Genomic DNA, 17,093 nt, shown 5'->3' on the forward strand with positions numbered 1-17,093 from the left:
GATCGTGTAGTGAAGAAAGAGAGCTCTCAAGAGGCCATCGCAGCGTGCCGCTCATCGTGTACTTCCACTAGGCGATCGTGTAGTAAAGCTCAACGATTGTATAGTAAAGCTTAGTGATCGTGTAGCTTTTGGTATACGATCGTATAGTAAAAGGTAAGCGATCATCTAATTGTAATAGCTAAACGATCGTGTAGGAGTTTGTGGGCGATCGTGTAGTGAGGAAAAAGAGTTCTCGAGAGTGGGAGTTCAGAAGACGCTGTCGCAGAAAGACCATCGCAGCGTGCCGCTCATCGTCTACTTCCACTAGGAGATCGTGTAGTAAAGTTCAACGATCGTGTAGCACTTGGTATACGATCGTATAGTAAAAGGTATGTGATGGTATAGGTTCTGAGAAGGCGATCGTGTAATAGTAATAGTTAAGCAATCGTGTAGGAGTTTATAGCCGATTACAGAGGATTTAGTAAGCGATCGTTTAATCATACTGAGCGATCGTGGAGAGATTGTAAACGATAGTTTAGCGTCTCGTAAACGACCGATTAATCTTGTTTGATCCCTATCGTCTAATAAAGAAGTTGTTCATCGTTTACTTGTTCTTTCCGGAAGTTTGCACCTATTGTTATGTTAATAAAGAATTACTAAACGATCGCATAGTACTTTTACTAAACGATTGTGTACGATCTTGTATAATTATTAAACGATCGCATTGTAATCTACTAAACTATTAAACGATTGTGTGCGATCGTGTATAATTACTAAACGATTTTTTAATTTCCTTTAGGTCGAGGGTTTCTTCTTTAATTTTCTCATCTTCCTTTAATTTCCTTGAGGTCGAGGGTCAAACCCTCGATCTCTTCTTTAATTTTTGACAGGTTGAGGGTTGAACCCTCGTCCTCATTTCAATTTCCTTTAGGTCGAGGGTCAAACCCTCGATCTCTTCTTTAATTTTCGACAGGTCGAAGGTTGAACCCTCGACAAAATATTTTAAACAAAATCTCCGCCTCAAAAACTCCAAAACAACCCTAGATTTCTAAATAGTTTCAGAACCATTATATTTTCCTAAATTGTTTTCCTAATCACCTAAAAAAAACTCCTTCTAAAAACGTATATATCTTTTTAATTGATTATAAAATTTATTGGAAAAATGATAATTTGATGTCAGATTATATTTGACTAATAATTTAATTGAAGCTTCAAGCTAACCAATTTTAATTTCTCAATTTGAAAACACCTCTTAAGATAAATATTTTTAAATATAATAAAATGTCAATGTCTATAATGATAAGTCATGATAAACTGCAATAAACATCTATCACTGGTAATAAAATATAATAGATGTCTATCATCTAGAAGATGTCTATCACAATCTATTTCTGATAGATAGTGATATTTTACCATATTTGTAAATAATTTACCAAATTTTCTAAATTTGAAAACACCTCATACTTATGCTTTAATTGTAACTAAATATATATATCCCAAATACCATCAAATGATGAAAAGTCAAAAATGCATTACCACCGGTATATATTAAATGTGTGTTCTTTTTTAATTTAAATTGTAACAATGAAAGTGGTCTAATAAATCAATAAACATCGCTCAAAACGAGTATATTTAATTGATATATGATGTATTTGCAATAAAGAGACATATGTTTAAATCTTTTATTCTCTATTGTACTTGAAAAATTTTGAAATCTTGGGAATAATATTATCAACATTGTAACTTTGAAAAAGTCGCATACTATGACAAAAATTTAGTTAGCGAGTGAATACTTATAGATATTTCCTTTAATTATCATTTCTATTTTAATTTTTACTTCCTCCACTTTTTGTTTTTTATTTTATATTGTTAGAAAAAAAATAAAAATTATACATGTTTGATAACTATTTTTTGTTTTATATTTAAAAATATATTTAATAATTATTTTTTGTTTGTAGGTTAAAATTTATTAGAGAAATGATAGGAACATGTTAGAGAAAAATAAGTGAAGGTATAAAAATAAAACTTTAAAAATAGAGATAATTTAGATGTAAAAGAGATGAAAAATATAAAGAGAGATAGGATAGAGAGAAAATATTAGCTAGAGAATGAGAGAGAAAAGTTGGAGGAAAATAGATACAATAAGTAACCAAATTTAAATATGTGTTTTGATATGGACAAATGACTATATTATTATATAAAGTGGTCAATGATATTGAGGGGTGTATATAAGATAATTAATTGGACTAATATACCCTTACTAACAAATCAAATATCATATAACTATAATAAGTCAAACCTATAACATATAAATTCCAAAATATCATTGCCATCCAATAAAATAAACAGATGCATGAATATTTAAAAGTGATGTATAGAAAACTTTCTTTAAAAAATGATTTATAGAAAGAGAAATAAATATTAAAAGCAATCTATAGAAAGCTTTCTAGAAAAAACCTATAGAAAGAGAAAAATTTTCCAATCAAATCTATAGCATATGCTTATTTTTAAATTAGAATAACGAGTCAAAGTAAATTTAATTCAATGGTATTATGATTTATACTCTCTCCTTAAAGATTAGAGGTTCAATTTTCCATCTATGTAGTTGTACCAAAAAAATTATAATAAAAATATTTATATATTTATCCTTTAATGTTTATCACATTTATTTGGGATACCATAAAAATATTAGGAAGATTATTAAAGTAAATGTAAGATAATATGGAAATTATGGGAAAGTAAAGCCGGTTTTGATTGACCTAAGAAAAAAGTGTTTTTTTTTTTAAATTATTTTTATTTAGATATCTTTTTATAAAAACTTATTAAAATACATTTGAAAAGCTATTTTAAGTGGTTATCAAACATTTTTGTTTCTTAAAAAATGATTTATTTTTTTAAATTAAATATTTGAAAATATATTGTAAACACGTCTTAAAGCTATATTTGCATTACCTAACAAACAAAAAAAAAACGTTTTTTAAAGTGAATTTTCTTTCGAGCCTTTTATTTTAGAAATTTGTTTATAATTAAAGAACTCACTAATTTTTGTTACATTTTTCAAAAGTTTTTTTTTTTTATATATATAAATTTGTTTGCTTTACTTTATACTAAAAATATCTCTACTCATTTTATTTTAATTTTGAATTTCAAAATTAAAATACTTTTCAATTTTAATTCTTTTAATTAAGACTAAAAATTTATTAACTTTACAAAAAATTAATCTAATAATTAATTTTTCTAATAAAATTAATAATTAATAATTAATTAAACAATTTTATTAATTTTATTAATTTAATATCAAATATTAAATTAATTTGTCACCAATTCCATTACCATGAATCTCTATTTATGAAATTAATATTTAAATCATATTTAAATATTAATAGATTCTCTAATTCCATTTAATTTCAAAATTATATGTGTAATTATATCACATATAATTATTAATTCCCTTAATTCTAATTTGAACGCTTCAAATTAACTCATTACACTATTCTAAGACTTATTCCATTTGTGAGCTAGTAGAGGGACCTAATGGACCTACAGATCATGGGCTCCAACGATCCGAGATTAATTAGCTAAACTCTTTACACCAAATTAACCCCTATTCGTTAACTACCGGGTCACTCTATTAAAGCCCAGTAGTTGCATTCCCCTCTCTGTAGATATATTGTGTCCACCCGATACAACCATGATTAGTAAGTTAATCCTTCACAGGTCGTTCGTAATAATGGCTGGGTGAAATGGTTGTTTTACCCCCCGAGATTACCTCTTGTTTCTTAAGTCCTACTGATCCTCTAATGAACAATTGGTTTGTGATCCGATCATCAAACCGAGTCTTTCTCGAGCCATCGAGAGGGTGGGGCCCCTTGTTCAAAACTCGGAGTCAACATTTAAGAGAACAACCTTTTCTATTATCCCTAAAAGCGAGTAGGAGTGAATTCCTTCTTGCACCCTATGTCCTCAGCTAACTACCTGATCTTACCCCTGAAATTGAAGGTTTATTGAGCCGGCGCTGTTGAGCGAACCTCACCTATGCAAATCTTAGGATAATCCCAAATAAATAGGAGTTCGTAGTTAGTTCAGGATTAAAGTTAAGTTACATAGGTCATCGTTATGAAATAGTCAGTCTTAAACAATAAACAACGTTATAAAGTAAGAGTGACTTCATTTCTTGGTTTGATCTAATGCAAACTCATTGCACAGGACGCTCCCACTCCCAATGTCCCCACATGAATGAATCAGAATCACTTCGTTTGCAGCACTTTACAACTCCTTGTAACAACGACATAGTGGACCGCATTCGATGTATTATCAGAATAAGGTAACCGCCGCATTTGATAGTATTATCAGAATAAGGTATCCAATCTTGTTCGTATACTATAGATCATTTTGACTATTTACTCGAACCTGATCCACTCTTATGTCCCCACATAAAGTTTAAATACTCATGTAATAATCATGGATCTTTTAGTTTATTGGAGTTATTTCTAAAACAAAATAAGCAATTCATATATTCAATAACAACTTTATTGAATCCATACTTCAATAACAACATTATTGATTTACAGAATAGGTTTATTATTTTACAAAAAACCACGAGTTTTAGGACATAAAACCGAAAAAACTCCTACTTGGACTAAAACTCCAGTGGTAACATACAAATAAATACATAATATTGAGTTTTTGAGTTTACAGAGAAATACAATAAACTAGGGCATCATATACCCATAGTTTGCCTTTAGGTATCATACACCCATGGGTTTTTCTCCCACTTGCCCTAGATTATTTAACCTGTAGTCCTAGCCTCACTAGGTGAACCTTAAACACTTTAGCCGAGAAGATCACTATAAACATATTAGTATACAGTGGACTTCTATTCAAACAACATAGGGAATACATCTTATTTCCACAACCTTTTGTTTATCGATACCGTCATCGAGACTTGATGACTTGAGTTTCCACTAAACCTAAATTATGGCTAGGCTATCATACATTTCTCCCAGAGGTACCCTCAACTCTTTGAGTAAGATGCATCTAATCTGTCCAAACAACTTTAGGTTTAATCAATAATTCTTATTGATATACACTTGTGTTTATGGAAACTAAATAATACATGGTGATTCCGTATATTCCAAACAATTTAGCATTTGTCAACATAAACACTTGATTTTCTGTTACTTGAAAAATATACTACGTTTGGGTTACCCACAAATAGACATGCCTTTTGAAAGATATTCCAACACTTAAGGTTTCGACATTAACAAATGTGTCGATCTTGTCCAAATTTCTGAACTACGTAAACATATTTTACATATCATAAACAACTTTTATGAGCTTTCCATATCTCATATGGAATTTCAGAAACACCTTAAAAATGGAATGATGTTAAAAAACGATCAAGGCAACTTAGGTGTAGAGAGTTATCATTGGACTTCATGTTCTATCATAATAGCCCTAAAAATATCAGATCCTCTGTACTCTCTACCCCGATCTAATCAAAGCATTTCGATTATTTTACCTAATAAGTTTTATACACCTTGAACCTTTCAAGTGTTCTAAACTTATCACTTAGGTAAACATAACCATTTTCCTTTTTTTCAGCCATTAAATATCTAAATATTTGAAATGAACTTGAACTTTGGTTGGTTTTAACATAAAATGCTTTAGAATAGAACAAATATAAAATATAAATTTTTTCTAAGGAACATGTCATTTATAACAAAAGATTATATACATGTCCTTTACAAAAGATAAAACAACTTTTATTACACTAACAAAAGTAATGAGATGCATCTTTTGTCAATAACTCCAAAATCTCCCACTGATCTTTCTGAGATGCTTTCCCATGTTCACAACCTAGAGCATTATCTCGCTATAAGCAATCCTAAGGAACTAGTTTCCTTGTTTTGCTTTCTCCGCTCTTTTCTCTACAAGGTATTGTGGGCAGTCTCTCTTCTAGTGCCCATCCTCGCTACAGGAGAAACATTTTCCTTTGTCTGCAGCTTTAGCTTTGCCTTGCGGCCAGTAGAAGTTTTCTTTTTTCCTTTCCCCTTGTTCTTTTTCACAGGAATAATCTTATTCTTAGAAGAAGAAGCAACATTAGAATTTTTAGAGGACGGTCATCTTTTCTCAGCAGCAGCAACATTTACCTCTGCTTATTGTCTTTTATTTTTCAAAATAGACTGAAAATCCTGCAGCTCATTGAGAAGTGTAGTCACTAGAGAATATAGGTCTACGAGACATGTACATTGTATACAACCCACTGAAGTGGGAGATGTGTATGGGTATATGGATGCCCTAGTTTATTATATTTAGCATTATCCCGCTTTTTGGATTGTGTACAACCCACTTACTAGTGTTTTAGTTCAAATTGGAGTTTGTTGGGTTTTATGCTCTAAAACTCGTAGATAGTAGTTATTAATTGACCTTCATCAATAAAGAGTTATAGATGTTAAATCAATAAATGTTATTGTTTGTATTGTTGTCTATTTTGTCTAAATAACCTAAATACAATAAACTAACATCCAAGGCTGCCTTATGAGTCTTGAACTATATGTGGAGATATACATGGATCAATATTCAAGATACAACCTAAAGAATCTATAATATAGGGATAAGGTTGGGTACCTTATCCTGGTAACACTATGCATACGAGCCACTTTGTATTTGATATAAACATAATGATCCAACGCATTTGGGTAGATGACACGCTAGTGGGCGTATCCTAAGCAGTGAGTTTGCATAAGACTAGATTGCAAAATAGTAACCACTAGATGTAACACTGTTGACTAGTTAGTTTTCTATTTCAATAGGATCGCCTAGGTGGCTTAGTCTTAATCCTAAGTATATTATGAACTCCTGTTCATGAGGAATTGTCCTTTGATTTGCACAAGTGAAGGTGGTTAGTTCGCCGACCCAATATACCTACCATTTTAGGGACGAGACCAAGTGAGGAGTTGGGAACATAGTAATACAAGATGAATTCACTCATTCCCTCCTTGAGGGTAAATAGATGAGTGTTCCCTTAAATAGTGTCTCTCAAACTTGAACAAAGGGCCCTACCCTCTAATTGGCCTGAGAGGGTTTCTGTTTATTGGTTGAACCATAAAAATGTTGTTCATTAGAGGAACATTGGTATTTAAGGATTCAGAGGTAACCCAAGAGTAAAACGGTAATTTGACTCAGTTGGAGTTATAAACACTCGTGAAGACTAATTTACTGATATTAGTCTATATCCATGGACACGGAAATATATCTATAATAAGAAGAGTGTAGTTGTGAGTCTTTAGTGGAGTGTATCCACAGTTAACGAATATTAATTAACTTGGATAATGAGTTTAACCAATTAATCTCATATCATTGGAGCTTTTGATCTACAGGTCCACCAGATCCACTCGTTAGCTCACTAGAGAATACTTAAGAGGAATAATTTGAATTGTCCAAATTGATTTGAGAAAATAATGTGATTAATATATAATTAATTATAGATATGATCTATAATCAAATTGGAAAGTAATATTTGAATAAGATTCAAATTAATTAATTCAAGTGAATTAGATTCACAAAAAATTAATTAATAGAGAGATTTTGCTCATATACATGGGATTTGCACAATAAAATGGGATGTGTATGATAATTAAATGTATACATTAAATAGGGTTTAATGTATAAGTAGTTATTTAATTATTGTGTAAATCAAAATTAAATAAGTATTATTTAATTGTGCAAATTAAATAAGTGTTATTTAATTGTGCAAATTAAATAAATGTTATTTGATTGAGCTAATAAATTGAATAAGTGTTATTTAATTGAATGAACTAATTAATTAAATAAATATTATTTAATTAATTATAGAAAAGGAAAATATATTGGCAAAAATGCTTGACTCTTCTCTATATGAAGACTTTCCCATGACACTTTGGCAACACACATTTTGATTGTAGAAAAACTCTAACAATATACAATTCCTTAGTATTATTGTGTAGAATTTTATTTAAGCCATAAATCCTCCCAACTCTCTGCAACACTTTTCTCCTCTTCCTCTCCCAATAGTTGGATACCACCTATCCCTCTATTGGAATCTTAGAGAATATCAAGGTAACTCTCGTGGTAGTGTTCGAGATCACTCAAGGAGTTGTTCGTGATCAAAACCATTTGGAGATCCATTCGTTGGAACCTTGGAGAAAATTGTTTGTGGCACTTGGGGAATCTACAAAGGTAAGAATCATTCTAACATTTTCTCTAATTGCATGCTAATTTATGTGTTTATTCATTTAGTTTTTTATAACAATTTTGTTTATTATAAAAATCGAATCGCGGAATGCAAGGCGTTCTCACACGAGAACGCTTCTGCTATGGGATTTGATCCTGTCATCGTACTTGTCTCCTTAATACATAACTAAAATTAAATAGAGGATACCTACTGCACGTCAGATCCTCCTTTTAGACATAATAGTTACCTACTCTGATATCAACTGAAACTAAATAGAGGATACCTATTGTACATTGGAAGTTGTTAAGAACAATGCTACAACATTCAACAAAACATTAAACAAAGATAAACGACTAATAAATAGAACACTAGAGATTGGTAACCTAATTTGATGAACTACCACCTATGTCTGGGGGACATAGTGGTCGAGAAAGATAACTACACTAATATAAATGATAAGCAGTTATAGCACAATACTTATTTGTAACTACAACTTGATTATAATGACCCCCGAAGAGCTTAATCAGTCAATCATTCATCTAGGCTGCCCTTAGATGTGAGACTCACTCTCTTGGTAACTTAGACTCCTGTTAAGTATTAAAATCAGTGAAGAACTATTTAGGCTCCCCTAAATTTGAGATTCTCTCTCAATAAGACTTAAGCTCCTCTTAAGTCGTGAGACTCCTTTTCACTTATAGTTTGAGCTCCCCCTAAGCTTGAGAAACCCTTCTCCAGAAGTTTACTGATGAAAACAATACAACTTGGAGTAAATCTTCAACATTACAGCAACACGTTTTCATCTCTTCAAAGATCGACACAACACTTGTGACAAAACACTCACAAGATCAACCTTACAACAACATGTATGTTAGGATTTGTGCCTTAAAGCATCGTAATTAATTAGTTCATTAATTTAATTACCTTATGCGGGAAGGAGTGAATCCATCTTGCGAATTTATGTTCCCAGCTCCTCATTTAGTCAAGTCCCCAAAATGATAGGCTTATCGAGTCAGAAACTTGGGTCACTCTCACCTGTACAAATCAAATGACTGATTCATAAACAAGAATTCATAAATCACTCAGGATTAAGATCGAGTCGTATCATCCTATGAAATATTAATCTCACCAATTAACGGATTTACAAAGAGAGATTAAATATTTCATGGTCTGGTCTTATACAAAATCTTTGAATAGGATATCCTCACTCACATAACCTCTCTTTACCCACTACTGACCCAACCAACACAAATAATAGCCAACCTTCCATTTCTCAGCTCCCATCGCATATCCAACCTTCCTCCTCAACCACAATCCCTCCACCCAAAAATTCCATCCCTCGACCTCTCTTTGGCCCATCACCTAGAACTAATCCCGGCCATCAGCACACTCGACCATATCCGATCCAAATGCTGATTATTGGGATTTTGACATGGAATTAATGAATCAATACTTCCAACAATCTATCATGTGCACAATCATGCAAGCGTTTAACATGTTGGCTTAATGATAGAATGAGCAATTTCAATTTCTCCACGGCTACATGTAGGAAACTTTGTTTGCAAAAGCCATCATTTCACCTCATTCGTCCCTGATCATTTGCAGCAACCCTTCCTTTTCTTTGCATGGAATTCGAAAGCCCCAACTCCGTTGCCATGGGATCCTGCCAATGATGGGCTAAATTAAATTCGAGGGTATTACATGGGCCTATTCTTTTGATTTCATATGTACTTATCCGAAAGCCCTAAAAATGACCTAATGCACGATGATGTAGAGAAGAGGCCTCTCGAGTGAGCACAGTGCCGCAACGTCGAAGTAGTACTGCGACACTTATATGTGTCTTCACATTTTAGAGTGTTGTGAGGCTCAATGCATTTTAGTAAAGCGTTGCTCTTGAAAACATCGCCTAGTGTGGCGTCTGGCAGTGTAGTTACGCCATGCCCTCAATGGGAAAATCATAATTTTAGCTCTTTTTTTTTCGATTGATACATTTGAGCTTTGTTTTAGCCTATTTTAACTCTATTTTGACTATAACACCCCACTCTATTGCTCAGATGCTTGATACCTATAATATCATGAAATAAACACATAAAACCTAAGAACTCAAATTAAGTAAAGCAAGATAGCACATTTTTGGTGCTATCAAATCCACAGGGAAAAAAAAACTTACACAACACCTTATAAGTCTTCCGACTATAAGAAGAAAAATCAAAGATACAAGCAGTTAATAACCATGGGAAATAATTAGACAACCACAAACAAACAGATATATCTGACCTACGAAGAGCTAAACTGTGAGCTGTAGAATTAAAATCATAAGCGATATAGCCAAAGGAAATGTTTTGAAATCTTGTGAAAAAGACATTTAATATTCGACAACCAAGTGAGCATTTCAGAAAAAATCTCGTTCTCTTTATTCAACATTTAAACAAGAGACATACGTTTCGAATGAACAACCAATGAACGAGTATCCATCCTTTGAGCTAAGCAAAGATCTTCTAGAATAACATTAGCCTCAACAGATAATGGAGATAAATGAATGCCCCTAAATTTGTGAATCACAACGCCAATATATTTAACCATCGCTAGAACTAAGAACAACCCCAAACCCCGCAACTTCACCCCACTACGCGCCATGTCTGTCACGATCTTAGTCTCTTTAAAACTTATACTTAAACTAAGGATAAGAATATTCTATTGAGGGATCACCACTCTACGAAAGTTGCTGGAACCGACTAGGTGGAGCTGAAGTTTATCATCGGGAAGACCCTCACGTTGAAGGACATCTTGCACACTCCGGAGATAAGAAAGAACTTCGTCTCGGGCTATCTCCTTAACAAAGTCAGATTTACTGAAACCATAGGAGCAGATTTATATACCTCTACCAAAAATAATTTATTCATACAAAAAGGATATGCAACTGAGGGAATGTTCAAATTAAATTTAAACCTTAATAAAATGAAATCTTTTGTGTATATGTTGTGTTCTATGAATGTTTGGCATGCTAGACTCTATCATATTAATAAGAAATTAGTTAGTAACATTATTAGGATGGAAATGATACCTAAGTTATCAATGAATGAATTTGATAAATGCGAGTATTGTAGTTAGACTAAAATTACTAAAACTCCGCATAAATCTGTACTCAGGATTTCTAAACCTCTAGATTTAATTCATTCTGATTTATGTGAATTTGATGGCATCTTGACTAGAAACAGTAAAAGATATTTATTACTTTTATTAATGACTGCTCTGATTTTACTTTTGTATATTTGCTGAAAAACAAAAGTGATGCGTTTGAAGCCTTCAAATTGTTTGTATCTGAAGTAGAGAATCAACTTAATAGAAAGATTAAAAGACTTCAAAGTGATAGGGGAACTGAGTACGAATCAGATGGCTTTAATGAGTTCTTTAACCCACATGGAATAATGCATGAAAAGACTGCACCTCATTCTCCTTGAATGAATGTAAAAGCCAAAAGAAAAAATAAAACTTTAGTTGAGTTAGTAGTTGCTATTTTACTTAGTTCAGGAGCCCATCTTATTGGTGGGGTGAAATCATCCTTACTGTGTGTTATGTCCTAAATAGAATCCCAAAGTCTAAAAACACAATGTCACACTACAAAATCCTTAAGAATAAAAAAAACCAAACTTGTCATATTTTAGAACATGGGTCTGTCTAGCCTTTGTAAGGATTCTAGGCCCTAAAAGAAAGAAGCTAGATAGTAAAGGCTATAAGTGTGTTTTTATAGGTTATGTCATAAATAGTAAAGCCTATAGGTTCTATGGTCTATTAAGCCAAGTTATCATTGAGTCAAATGATGTCGTCTTCTTTGAGGATATATTTCCTTTTAAATTGAGAAATAGTGGGGTCTTGGGGTCCAGTAGTCTAACCTTAGTTAGAAATCCTACCTCTACAGAGGAAGCCGACCCAAAACCTAGAAGAAGCAAAAGATCTAGAACTGCCAAGGATTTTGGGGATGACTTCTAGATCTATAATGTTAAAGAAGATCCCAACGCTCTAAAATTTGCCTTATCCTCAGTAGATGCCAACTTATGGCAAGAAGCCATAAATGATGAGATAGACTCTCTTGAGTCAAATAGGACTTGGCACTTAGTAGATCTACCTTTAGGTTGTAAGACAATAGGGTGCAAATGGATCTTAAGGAAGAAACCTAGACCTGATGGAACATTTGACAAGTTAAAGACAGGTTAGTGGCAAAGGGCTTTAGACAAAGAGAAAATATAGACTTCTTTGACACCTCCTCCCTTGTCACTAGAATTACTTCAATCCGTGTCCTATTCTCTCCCGCTGCCCTTTATAACTTCGTAGTACATCAGATGGATGTAAAGACCACTTTCCTAAATGGTGAACTTGAAAAAGAGATTTACATGGAACAACCTGAGGGTTTTGTAGTCCATGGTCAAGAAAATAAGATTTGTAAACTAGACAAATCTCTCTATGATCTGAGACAAGCTCCTAAGCAATGACATGAAAATTTTGATAACCTAATCCTATATAAAGGTTTCAAGGTTAATGAAAGTGACAAATGCATCTACCATAAGGTTGAAAATAATCTTTGCACTATCATATATCTATATATAGATAATTCGCTATTCTTTGGGTCAAACTTGCACGTCATAAATGATGTGAGATCTATTTTGAGTGCAAACTTTGACATGAAAGACTTAGGAGAAGGTAGTGTAATCTTAGGCATAAAAGTGACTAGGTCTAAAAAGGGAATTTCTTTGAATCAATCTCATTATATAGAAAAGGTTCTAACACTACAAGAATTTTGGGCTTTAATGTCGATTGAAAAAAGTGAAATCGGATGTATAATGTCGGTTTTTTTTTTTTAAAAAAAAAGCAGATCTTTAATGTCGGTTTTAAACTGACATTGTAGGGGTAAAACCGACATTAAAGAGCCGCTTCACTTTTTCCTCTAACTTTCTATTTTCACCCCATTTTTTTCATTTCCATCTTTCTTTCTCAAGATCTTCTTCCTTCTCTTCGCTTTCAACATTCCCACTCTCTATATTTACTTCACTTCTCACTCCAAATCCTACCCTCCCACTTCCGGAAAACGCTTCCCCTTCCTGGAAAACCCACATTCTTCCAAGCCCTACCCAGTCTTGCCTTCTTATCTCCCTTGGTCTCACTCACCTGTCCCTCCTCGTTCTTGTGAGGCCTATTTTGGCAATGGCTTCACCCACCGTGTAGATCTTTTCAAGCCTAAACTCATCGGATGGTTCCGATGCTGGTGTTAGTGAAACTCTCGAAAGCTCCATATAAGGGGGGGGGGGGGGGAGTGCAAATGTGGCCAGAGAGGATTTACATGTCTGAAGAAGGAGAGCAGATTGAAGAGGTGATCAGAAGAAAGAAAGAGATGGAGTTGCAGCTGCGGTCAAGAATCGAAAGAACCGTTCAAGCTCTATTTTCAACATCGTCGAAGCCAAGGTTTGTTTGATTCGTGAGTTTTTCATTTCTCTCTTAGATCTGTCCATGAAATCCACTCAAGCTCCGTGTCAATACATGTAAACATGTTTTTTAGGTCTGGTTTGTCTGATTTTTTCTAGAGCTGGTATCATGTATACTTTAGATACCGGTGAGCCAGACCAAAAACTGAAATCCAACATATTCTCCTTAAGTGGGGATGGTTGTTTAGATTTGTTTTCCCAAATGCATTTTAGATTTGTTTTTGGTTTGATTTTCTTCTATTGGAAGGCAATAAATTAGAGTCTCTGATGCGCTTCTAATATTTCGTAGCGTTTTCAACGTTGTACGTTGCCGACAATGATCTTTGGGAGATGAGATTCTGGCATTTACTTCCTTTACGATGCTTATGCATTCAGATTTTCCCACATTCTATATTCTCTTTTATTGTTTTTTTATTTGATTTTTCTTATTGATTTGTATGATGATTTGGTAATGAGTCTGTGATGATACATTTAAAGCTTATTTCTCAAAACATTCGCTGTGGCCGCCTGAGAGCTTTCGCCTTCGCCAGGCTTGAGAGCTTCTGCTGTTCTTATCCTTCCTTGGATGTCTGAGGCTCTATTTAAGAGTTTTACTTCTAGTTTCTTGACAATTTTATTCTTCAGTTTTTGTTTTATAATGCATGTTCGCTCTTCAAAACCCCCCAGCAACTATTGTTGGGCTTTAAACGAGTTATATATTACTGATCATTGCTGCTTGGAAAATCTTATATATAAGTACTATTGCTTTTATTTGAATTCTTGGTTTTATTTGCTTTTCACCTATCAGTGGAGAATCATTTGAACTGTTGGTTCTGCTCTTAACTTATATTTTAACGTCATTTGAACTGTTAGGTCTGTTCAGGACTTGTTTGTAACTTCATTTCTGTTTGCCACTGGAAATCATTAAATATTTTCCTTCTATTCTTAACTTATCTTGATACCCCATTTCCCCTATTTTTGTTTCCCTTTTTCGAATGTCATCTGATGGTATCTAAATGATTCTCCATGCTCTATGTTAGGTTTGATGTTTTGATAACAATGATGATATCTTGAAGGCTTGTTTCTCAAAACATTTGCAGTGGCCGCCTAAGAGTTTTTGCCTTCGCCAGGCTTGAGAGCTAGTGCTGCTTTATCCTTCCTTGGATGTCTGAGTCTCTTTAACTCTTTTGGAAATAATTTTTAATTTTGCATATTTGTGTTGATGCCATTTTTCTAAGGGTTGTTTTTCCCAATATATGCTGCCATCTTGGAATGTCTGAAGCAGATCTGAATCTGTTTGCTTTGTCATTATTCAATCTTCATCTTTCCATGAATTTTTATCAAGCTTATGAAAAACATTTAATGGAGAAACTTTATATCCTTTTATTGAATTTCAACAAGGAGTTGGCTCGATAAATAGGCAATCAAAGTATGGTTGACAATAACAATAAAGTAATGAACCAACCAAACAGAAAACTAATTCTAGTACTTCGTTGAACATCAATCATAAAAGTTGTCTAAAACTTTCCCATTTTTCAAGAGGCCAAATTACTCTTGCTTTGTATCTGCTTCTTGCAGTTTTTTCATCCAAAATTTCATCAGATGTCAACCGTCCTTTTGGAGACAAGGTACTTTAATAAACATCTTTTAAAATGACCAAGTAATTTCTAGATGTACCAGTGTATAGTTCTGCATATCTACAACTAGTTCATGAAACTCTCATTAATCATGCAGTTTCAAGCTGCTCGTAAAGTATCTGAAGAAGTTGGTGCTCAAATAATTTTGGGGGACCGGCCAATTGAAATAACTGTATGTATTTTCTCCTGCAAGATGATACTATTCTTGGCAAGTGCAAATGACGGTAGAATTTGGCCCATTCAGATAATTTAGTCCATTTGATCGCTCCGATATGATTTATTTATTCATGCAGCTAGAAAGGGCATGGAATGCTCTGACTTGGACTGAAGTTGAGTTTAGTAAGCTCTGTTGTTCGTGGAATAACATCGTAATCTGATTTTTCTCAGAACAATGGTGAGGTTCTTTCCCACTCGAAACCTTGTATTGATTTGTTTGAATTCAAACCGTGGACACCTTTAGTTATCATTCATAGACAACCAACTTCAATGGTAGTGTAATACTAAATTTAAAGCTTTTTTTAGTGTTGGTTAGTAACCTCAAATATATCAAGGATCTATATATTAGCAAAATTCTTTGAATGTTTTCTCAGCTAAAAGCTTGTCTATATTAAAGCTTCAATTGTGTATGTTTTTAAGTGATTTAGTCTTATTACGGATGCAATATAAAAGGAAACTTCCTTGCTTTAGGCCATGTTTACTAAACTTTTAGTAGGTATAGGTCAGGCTAGGAACCGAGTCAGAGGTGACCATAGAAAATACAGACAAAGAGACATAAATTTGGAAACATTTGTTTAGAATACAGATTGGCTACTTGCAAAACTATCAAAGAGATTCAGTCAAATCAAAGTTTAACATTTTTCCTTTGTTTTCTCGAACATTTGTGTTTTCCCCCCAATATGATTGCTTTTGTAACTTATGAACCTTGCTTGTTAACATCTAAAGATCCTAATTAAGCATATCAAATTTTTTTGAAGTACAAATCAGTACATGCATCATATACTCCTAATGTTGCAAAAATCGTTCTTTCGCAATGGATGTGTTGCTTCAGGATTCTGGTGGAAATGGTAGTTCTTTGAAGCTTTATGAGAAGCTTAGTTTTTCTTATTTGTCCCTCCTTCAACCTCTCGTTCATGAACGAAATACTGTAAGTACAATCCTATAATGCATTTTTAGTTCTTACTTCTGCATTTATTTGTAATCACCATTTTTTCATTTGACATTCACAGTTACAAAGTTCTTAATATAGTTGCATTTGCAGTACCTTGTATGGTCTCTGAAGCGTAGCAAGGCAGTGAACAAGAGCAAGGGCATATGAAGGTGGAAAGGTTCAAGAAGAACATTTTGAAGAGGGGTTGTGCCTGAGACTGTTACAAAGAAGGGAAAGGACTACCCTGTTGGCCCTATTCTTATTGGATTCTTCATTTTTGTTGTCATTGGATCATGTGAGTTTTAGATTTTGAATGCTAATTTCCTCCTTTCCTCTTTCATATTCTTATGCTTATGTTTTGGCATACTTTGAATGCTAATGTACCATTTATGCACATTCCCAATAAATACGGTTAGTTGAATATGAATTCTGATCACATTTTTACTTTCAATCCTTTGTCTTAAACCTTTATTGTTTGTGATTCTTTAAACAACAGTGGTCAGACAAAAATGCCTATAACCAGATATTGCTGAAGCTGGGGGGGTCTGTTCAAGAAGAATTATGAAGGGATCTATACTTACCAAGTGGAGAGGGATAGTAAACCCATAATATTTGTAAAATCGTAATGTTTGTATTACTTGTAATTTGTGTTTTCAAGGCCT

General features: G+C 33.3%; 1 protein-coding gene and 2 non-coding genes across 3 annotated transcripts; all 3 read left to right on the forward strand.

The window, feature by feature from the left end:
• The first annotated feature begins 13,505 nt into the window (after positions 1–13,505).
• On the forward strand, positions 13,506–16,599 carry LOC120083923. The gene is made up of 6 exons (XM_039039829.1): positions 13,506–13,648; positions 15,188–15,275; positions 15,382–15,456; positions 15,578–15,652; positions 16,333–16,428; positions 16,543–16,599. Exons 1-6 carry the CDS (start codon positions 13,506–13,508, stop codon positions 16,597–16,599), a joined length of 534 nt encoding a protein of 177 aa, XP_038895757.1.
• Positions 14,123–14,245, forward strand: LOC120084320. Its single transcript, XR_005483684.1, has one exon. It is a non-coding gene; the product is annotated as a small nucleolar RNA SNORD14 (small nucleolar RNA).
• LOC120084321 lies at positions 14,702–14,823 on the forward strand. The gene has a single exon (XR_005483685.1). It is a non-coding gene; the product is annotated as a small nucleolar RNA SNORD14 (small nucleolar RNA).
• Positions 16,600–17,093: the final 494 nt, after the last annotated feature.

The sequence above is a fragment of the Benincasa hispida genome, chromosome 8 (assembly GCF_009727055.1).
Source record: "Benincasa hispida cultivar B227 chromosome 8, ASM972705v1, whole genome shotgun sequence".
Classification (NCBI taxonomy): Eukaryota; Viridiplantae; Streptophyta; class Magnoliopsida; order Cucurbitales; family Cucurbitaceae; genus Benincasa; species Benincasa hispida.